The sequence below is a fragment of the Echinops telfairi genome, unplaced genomic scaffold (assembly GCF_000313985.2).
Source record: "Echinops telfairi isolate 266 unplaced genomic scaffold, ASM31398v2 ScPeMD7_3533;HRSCAF=4204_0, whole genome shotgun sequence".
Taxonomy (NCBI): Eukaryota; Metazoa; Chordata; class Mammalia; order Afrosoricida; family Tenrecidae; genus Echinops; species Echinops telfairi.
In genome coordinates, this window is record NW_022107431.1 from 22,026,449 (window position 1) to 22,035,620 (window position 9,172).

Genomic DNA, 9,172 nt, shown 5'->3' on the forward strand with positions numbered 1-9,172 from the left:
TCCCTGAGGAGAAGCCTCATGGACCTACCCCGATGCAGCCCTGGGTGCTGGAGCAGCCATGTGGAGACCCCTGCCAGCACTGAGATGCTTACACACTCACTGATTTGGTTTTCCTCCTGCAGTCGGCATCATTGCATGTGTTTTTTTGAGATGGAGGAGGACTTTGTGGATTGTTGTTGGACATATGGGCTAATGTTAGACTTGTGGGCTAGGGCAGCACTGGGTTGGGATATTTTCTTGATGTGCACTTAACCATTATATAAAACTCTCTCTTATACATGGATTTCTGTGGATTTGTTTCTCTAATGTACCCAGACTAATACACCATCCTCAACAACACCTTAACAGCAACACAATCTCCAAATCATCCCCCATTCATGCTCTACAAGCGCCAATCAAATACGGCCTCACCTTTACTTATCAATCATTAAAGTCTCTTTTCTTCACTATCACTGCTTTATCGCATACACGTGTATTATCTCTAAGCCTCCCTCTCTCCAGCCAGGCTATCTTTGAATCCACTCAACACAATGCAGCCTTGTGCGTGAACACCATCAAACACAAGACTGACAGTGTCAATTGACTTACACCCTTTAAACAGTACATGATTGCCCCTGAAGTCATTTCTTAAGTTTCTCATCTTGTGAGGTCTTTCATAAAAAGGACTCTGCTGTTGTGTCAGCGTTGCTCCTTGCCATACAGCACTCTGGACTTGAATAGCTTTATTTCTCTGCAAAGGCCATGTGGTAGTAAGATGATTTTATGTCAACTAGCTACTCGTGTCTAGGGGTGGAGTCAAACCTGTCAATCAGATCACAGCCTGTTGCGGTGGCTGTGGGCGTGTCCCTCCCCCTCTCCTCCTTTACTTCCTACTTGTTGAACAACAACCCGAGAGTCACTCCAGCCCTGCCATGTGTCCGCTCTCCGTGCATCCACATGACTGCACCACCAGGCAGTCTTCCTGCCTTCTGCATCATTGCATGTCTGCGTGCGTCTGAAGGTGGATTTATGGACTAGCATCGGACTTATGGACAAGATGGACTGGTCTGAGATGCTTTTTTGATAAAGAATGACTTCTTGATATAAATCTTTCTTATACATATACAAGTGTCACGATTTGTTTCTCTAGAGTACCGGGCCTAATACAGGTAATATATTTGTTAATATCTGGCCTTTCACATATACTATTTAAGCAGTTCCCTCAACTATTCCAACACGCACCTTGATAGTTCTAAGACCATTCACAAAGACTAAGATATTAGTTAAAATCACGTTAGTCTATTAGTGGTCTTGATATTTTGGTTTCATATATTTCCCCTTTCATAGTAGTTAAAACAGTTTGTAGACACTGTTATTTTTAGTACTTTTCATTTTTTTTCAAATATGCAGTACATAAATATATAAGAAGGACTCAGGTTTTTAAAATTACACACACACCTTTCCATTGCCCTCAATTTAGTATGTGTTCTTTCGGAATTTAGTATGTTTTTTTTTTACATTATTATGATAAAACTCATAAAACCAAAAAGCCAAACTCGCTGCCATCAAGTCAATGCTGACTCAGAGAGACACCCTGTGAGTTTATAAGACTGTACCTGTTACAGGAGTAGAAAGCCCAGTCTTTCTCTCACGGAGCTTGGTGGTTTCAAACTCCTGGCCATGCGGACCGCAGCACAGCTCATAACCATTGCACATATATACACTTTAAAACAAAACAACCCCAAACCTTGGCATTTTATTGTACATATTTCTCTGTAAGGCAATCATATTTTGACTGTAATTCACTATAAGGAGCCCTAGTCAGTGTCCTTCCATAAAGAGTTGACAGCCTGAGAAACAACCTCCTATGGGGCCACTAGGAGTAGGAATCGGCTTGGTGGCAGTGGGTCTTGGGGGTTTGGGTTATATATTATTATAGAAATGTATACATACCTCTTAGGGGAAAGTGTTTAAAAGTTAAATAGGTAAGCAGGGATTATAGAAAAAAGAAACAAACCAGAATACAACCCCCCTCCACCCCCACCCCCAAAAAACACCCAACAAGACCTAAGCTATCATCCTTTATGTACATATTGTGTTTCCTTTGGAAAACCAATTTGCTAATATGTATAAGTTCTTTGTGACTCAGAATTGACTCAACAGCAGAGGGTTAGATGTGTTTTTGTTTTTTTAAGAGAGCAGGACCAATGAATATTATACAAGGAGGCTTCAGAAAGTTATGGACAGATTCCATTAATTTTTATTTCCATTTTTGATGAACTTTTGGAATTAAAAGTTAATAGATTTGTCCCATAGACTTTTGGAATCCTCTTATACGAATCCCAAAAGCTTTTCCTGTCAAACGTTGTGGGGTGTGTGTGTGTGTGTGCTTTCTAAGTGGAAAAAATGAAGCCAGAGAGGTATTGTGTATTGGATCCCAGAGCAAGAATGTTGGGTACCTGTGAAGTTCTTTGAATCTTTCCCAACAGAAAACTGTCAAAGATTTCATAGCCGAGACATTGTATGTTTTAATATGTAAAGACAACACTGGTAATAAAACATTGGTAGATAGATAGATAGTGATACACCTAGCTAATTAGCTAGATAGGTAGATAGTAGAGTGTACCACCAACCAAAATCCCATCCCGGATTCCAGAAACACAGTCCTTTTACAGAGAACCGGTAGGTGGATCTGGAGTAGTGAAGCAACATCAAAGAGGGAGAGGAAGAGTTTGAGATGAGAGGCATATCAGAAGAGATACCAGCAGGATTGTGAAAGAGCATGGATTTCAGAAGGAATCCATCCACGTTGAGTATTTAGAGGTGCAGGAAAATGAGAAGGAGAAGTAGGCAGATGGAGAGCAGTCAGCACAATATATTAATTCAAGGTAGAACAGACAGAGGAGAAAGTAATCAGAGGAAAAAATGTTACCAAGCATACTACGTTTACACTAGAAGGCAAAAGTATGTCCTTGTAGACTAAGAAAATATCGATACTATTCCATTCAACAATCCACCCATATGTTACCTACATTATCACATTACGCTGTTAGTCAACTGTTTTCAAAGGAGGTTGAAATTGACATTCAAAATTGACTCCAGATTCCGCTACAGAATTTATCCAAAGACGATGCTTTAATAATGAGAATACATTTCCCCTTATGACAAACAGTTATTACCTGAAGACCAGTTTCTTATCATTGGGTATGTAATAATCTCTGATTTCTTTCATGGCAAAGGTATTGCTGGGAATTTCTCGAGCGAGGCATGGGAGCGGATGGTAAGACCCGATGATGCGTAGTTTCCACCGTGCAGCTGCTACAAATGCCTCTCCGGTAAATGCCTCGGCTACAAATGTGTACCCTTTCTGTAGGAAAGAGGCATCACATGGAAAGAAGGCCCCCTGGTTACTAGTTTTTCATATGTGCATATGTTACTTTCCCACTACTGAAATGCTATATAATCATGGCGGGCTTAAAGATCCTTGGATCTTTAGTAATAAACATAGGATTGCCAACTTTAGGTTTGAAATTGTTGTTAGATAGCACAAGCTTACCTGTTTTCTTTTTAAAATAAGTTTATTAACAGAGAGGTCATAAGTCACATATCACGCACTTCAATAGTTTGATCATATTGTTTAAAGTTGTACAAGCATCACTACAATCAGTGGACAACATTTTGATCCTTCTTGTACTCATTGTGATTAACTCACCATATTATTTTCCCAAACTCCCCTACCATACCACCCTGATGAGCCTTTAATCTAGTTACTGTCTCTATAGATCTACCTATCCTGGATTTCATATACAGGCAAACATACAAAACACAAAAAAATCCCCAAAACAATAACAAATTAAACAAGAGCAAAACCTTAATTGAAATGAAGCAGGGAATATTACAAATTACAACAAATTTTAAATGAGTGGAGGCCAAAAGGTATTAAGTTTAAAATTTTTAATCTAACTGCACCTGCAAAGATCCACTTTCCTTTGCACTCTGCATAATAGCAAGAATATTCACAGCGCTGGTCTGTGGTCAGAGGGCATTCACCAGAGGCTTAATACACCTGCATTTCCCCTTCATTGTTTTCCCCTTTGATGAAATAACTTTAAAATGGGTCAAAAGGTAGATAAAAATGATAAGGTATTACCTTTTAACCTACTTACATCTGCCATAATCAAGCTTACAATGACCTCTGTCTGATGCCAGGGTTCTTCAAGACCCTGGTCGATGTTCAGGAGGAAGTCATGGGAGACAATCCATGTGTATTTCCCCTTCACTTTTTACAAATGTTTTATTCTCAAGGTCATCTCTAAATTCAGCAGGGATATAGTACTCAAGGTCCCAGTTTGACTCTCATGAAATTATCTTAGTTTTCTTTTGTGAGATGTAGTCAATTAATATGGCCCTTTTAGCCACGAGTATTCTATGTGATGTATCATGCAGCAGGGAGATGATGGGAGAAAAGGAGCCAGGTCAAGACCAGAGAACATGGTGAGGAAGCCATGAGACAGAAGAGAAGAACAGTACTGAGGCTGTGGGACTGTGCGGCTGAGCAGAGGCCTGGCTTCCTGTCCAGTGGACTGTGTGGCTGAGAGGCTGAGAACAAGATAGAGACTTGGCTATTGGCTAAGGAGAGGTGTTTCTGTAGACCAATCTTTTCTGTCATATATGACAAGAAATATGAAAGAGAGCTATCTATTTACTAATTTTCTTGTTGTGTCCTGAAACTCCCCTAACAAACTCCATTTATTGTGAACTCTGTGTGGCCTTTGCAACACATTATTGAACCCAGCACAGAAGTAAGAGTGCTGTGGCAGGAATGGTTGGTGTTAGAATAGGGTTAAGAAGGGTGGAGAGGGGAGGCATGTCTGACCCCTGCCTCATGGTAATAGGAAAGCCAGAGGAGATCAGATATGTACCCCTCAGTCATACCTACTCCCTGAAACATTTACACATTTAGCTTCAACTTATATTTGCATAGGGCAATTGATGAGCTCTTCTATAGTCATTCCCTGGATATAGTTACTTTGATTCTTATGCATTTAATACAGTACGTTCCATGTGTATGGTTATTGTTTATGGAAATGATCAGTCATATATAACAAGAAATATGAACAATAGTTACTTGGCCAATAACCTATTTCATAAACAGGTTATCCAACAGAATGTGGAAATTATTGAGTAATATCATTAATGTCACATACTAGTAAAATTCTTCCTGAAGCTTATTCAAAAATAGTTACAGCAGTGCATCAACATAAAATTGCCAAAATTTGAGCTGAATTCAGATGAGGACATGAAACATTATTGTTGATGTGAGATGGATCTTGGTTAAAGTATAGAATACTCAAAAGATGTTTACCTTTTGTGTTGTGGACAACACAAAGGCATCCAAGCTTCTCTTTTGTAGACAGTATGGATATATAACTGTGGATCGTAACATATTATGGGTAACATTGTGAAGGATGCGAAATCTAGAGCACTTAACTGCACTCAAGTGGATGGAGCCTGGTTTAAAATCAGAAAAGTTGGGTAAACTCAGACCTGTGTCCTTTCACCAATCTTATTCAATATGGATGCTGTGCAAGTCATCAGGGAAGCAGGGCTATCTTGAAGAATAATAACACCCTGTCAGAATTTGAGGTTGTTGGCTCAAATCCACCAGCTGCTGCTCAGAATAAAGACGAGGCAAACAGCTACTTTAAATGTCACAGCTTTGGAAATTCTGAGGGATAGTTCTACTCTTCTGAGGACTTAGAATAAATTCAAAAGCTGTGTGTGTGTGTGTGTGTGTGTGTGTGTTATTTAACAACCGATGACATGCCGATGTCACATTTTTTGCCTCCTGACAGTGAAAAGCACCTAATCATTCTATCACCTGAGAATAAACTTGACACTTACCTTGTTCTTGGTATAGAGATAAGGCACCACTTTTTGGAATACCTTTGGCACCTGCTCCAATGTGTCATTATTAACAACGTGCAGCATGCAGACTGGAAGGGTTGTGTATATTTTAGGGACCACAATCATATCTTGAGGAACCAAAAATACTTCTCTATAATTAAAAGAAGCATAAACTTTAATATGTATCTTAAAGTCTGAAATTAACTATGATGCTAAGATACAAAAAAACATTAAGTTACATCTTAACTTACAAGATAGGCATTTTCCTTTAAAAGTTATTAATAGTTTGTTATGTAAATCCAATCATTTTGAGAAATCCCATATAGTATGTATATGAGACTTTAAAAACATTTAAGAGCTTAATTATGAATATAGATAACTGAACATATAAAAATTGGTTTTATTCAGATTTTTTCCATAAAACTATAAATGTGAAGCAGGCCTACAGTAATTAAAGGTTAAAATAACTTGAAATAAATGTACTGTTGGATAATATCTTCAAATTTAGTAAATCCTGGTAGCGATACTCATAAAATTTAGCTCAGAGTCTAGATTTTAATTTGCAAATTTTAGCCATGGTGCTAAATAGCTATATGTTATGGCTTTGGTTCTAAAAATTTTCCTTTCTGTGATGAACACACAATATGTTACTCTAATATCATATTCATACAAATTTCTAACAATTAATTAATATTCTCAATATCTTATTTAAAGACAAATTGAAAATAATACCATCTAATTCATGCATATAGGTTTTCATAAGTTCTAAACAAGGAGGTGAAATGTTAATATTTATTCTATCATTAATAAAACTAATATAATATTATAATATAATTGTATTATATTATAATATGTAATATTAATATTATATGCCATCTAAAAATTACTTTATTGGCCAGTACATAATAACCTCACCTGAAAACTATAAACCAAGAATTTGGTGGCTGGTCTGGATAATTCACAGAATAGTCAGCAAATGCAATCTTAGTTTCTTCATCTTGATAGCATGGGTAGGATTCAATAGACCTGCACTTGCTTTTAAACATTAATCTACAAATAAGAAAATAATGCTAGTATCAATGAAAGAAGCAACTCAACATACATACTATTTGCAAAAGAAAAACCTAGGTCAACGTGACATAAAATAACAGTGTTTTGGTTATTGGATTAAGTTCTTGAGGACAGGGCAGTTGTGGGTCTAGGGTGGGTGTTACATAGGAAGGGCCATTCAGGTCAATGGTAAAAGATGTCCCTTGGGGGGGCCCACATTTAGTTAAAGCTTTTAGTCAATAGAGAACCTGACTCACGATTGATGAAGTGATTGGAAGTCGACGGGTGAGAACTCAAAACCGGAGTTCAAATTGTAAAGATAGGAAAACCAAATGCTGGGAATAAAATTGGGATAAGTGAAGGGTATAGAAATAAGAGAGGGAAAAGAGACTAGAATGGATTTTGATGTGAGAAATAGGTTTGAAAAAGATTCTCTAAAATAAAATAAAACACACACACACACACACCAAGGCATGGACACAGGGACAATGTGAGAGGGTTCCTTCTACATGGTTCCATGCATGTGTGGATCATTATGGGTGAAGGTTTTCATCAGGGGTGTCCCCTGTAAGGTAACGGCATCTCCAAGAAAGAAGTGATATGAACCATCTTTTGGATTTTATTGGTTCAACTGCATTGTTAACTGGATCTAGACTTTGCACTACCAGGAATCCAGAACCTTCTGTACAACGTTTCGGATAGTGGTTTGGAAGAAACATAATAGCCATAAGAATAGATTCTCTGTTGGAGGTCCACACAGGGTGAGGTGTTTTTAGTTTCCTGAAGCCACGGGGTTTAATTATACTGTCATGAGGAAGCAAAGTTATGAAGATCCTCATGGAGGAAGTAATTTCATGATTCATTTGACCATTGAGAAGGTCACGAATAGGCTTATATTATGTGAGACTTTAAAAAGCCTCTTGAATGGCAATAAGAGTAAGGTTAAGGTGACCCTATATTCTGGTATCCTTGGGACAGTCCTGGTTTACACTTATTAATGACAATCCCTCTACTCTAAGAGTCTTACTTTAAATGAAATTTAGTACAATCACCCTACCTAGGAATTATAAGATGATGGTCTATCAATACAAAGTGCCACTATACAGCACATGAGGACTGGTTTAATCTAAGCTTGAGCCAACACAAGATTTAACCAGGATTTAGATGGGATTACTGTGATAGAACTAGCTACCATTCTGAAATAAAGAGAAATTTAGGAGCTTTCCATAGAAATAGCTGCAACATCTGTTAATGATTATAACTTGGAATGTGCAAAGGTTGAATCTAGGAAATTTGGAAGTGGTCAAAAATGATACGAAACACATAAAGATCAAGATTCTAGGCATTTGTGAGCTACAACTAATTGGTTTGGCCACTTTGAATCAGAATATCATATGAATTACTATGCTTGAAATAATAAAATCAAGAGGAATAGCATGTAATTCATTGTCACAAAGGACATTGAAAAATCAAACATGAAGTACAATACTGTCTGTGATAAGATTATACCTATCCACTTTTAAGGACATCCAATCAATACAACTATTATTCAAATTTATGCACCAGCTACAAAAGCTAGTGATGAAAAACGTGAAGAAGCCCACCAACAAATTCAGGCTAAAATTGATCAAACATGTAATCAGGATGAATTGATAATTTTTGGTAATTGGAAGGCAAAAGCTGGAAACTAAGAGGAAGATTCTGTAGTTGGGAAATATAGACTTGGTGTTAGCAACAAAGCTGGAGTTTGCAAGATAGATCTTTGCAAAACCAATCACTTGTTCATAGCAAATACCATTGTGTCAACCACAAAAAGGTGAATATATAAATGGGCTTCCCCAGATGGAATACACAGAAATCAAATTGACCACATCTGTGGGAAGAAATGATGGAGAAGCTCGATACCAGCAGCTAAAACCAGGCACGGGCTGACTGTGGAAGAGGCCATTAATTGCTCATAGGTAAGTTCAGGATAAAGCTGAAGAAAATGAACAGGTCCACAAGAACCAAAGTAAGACTTTGAGTCTATCCAACCTGAATTTACAGACTATCTCAAGACCAGATTTGATGAATTGAACACTAATGACAGGATAGCTCAGCTGATGAGCTATGGGAGGATATCAAGAATATCATTCATGGGAATTCCGCCCAATCTGATCCCACCACACCGAGGCTAACCACTGGGGGCGTGGAACAGAACAGCAAGGGGAACAGAGCAACAAGGTCCCCGTGGAGT

The 9,172-nt window shown here is 37.9% G+C and overlaps 1 protein-coding gene across 1 annotated transcript in view; it reads right to left on the minus strand.

The window, feature by feature from the left end:
* ADGB (androglobin) overlaps positions 1–9,172 on the minus strand; it is a 194,398-nt gene that overhangs the window by 58,187 nt on the left and 127,039 nt on the right. The window contains exons 23-25 of the mRNA XM_045294574.1: positions 6,802–6,936; positions 5,884–6,037; positions 3,159–3,346 (exon numbers count right to left, since the gene is read on the minus strand). Coding sequence (XP_045150509.1) covers positions 3,159–3,346; positions 5,884–6,037; positions 6,802–6,936 — 477 coding nt within the window. The remainder of the gene's footprint in view (positions 1–3,158; positions 3,347–5,883; positions 6,038–6,801; positions 6,937–9,172) is intronic.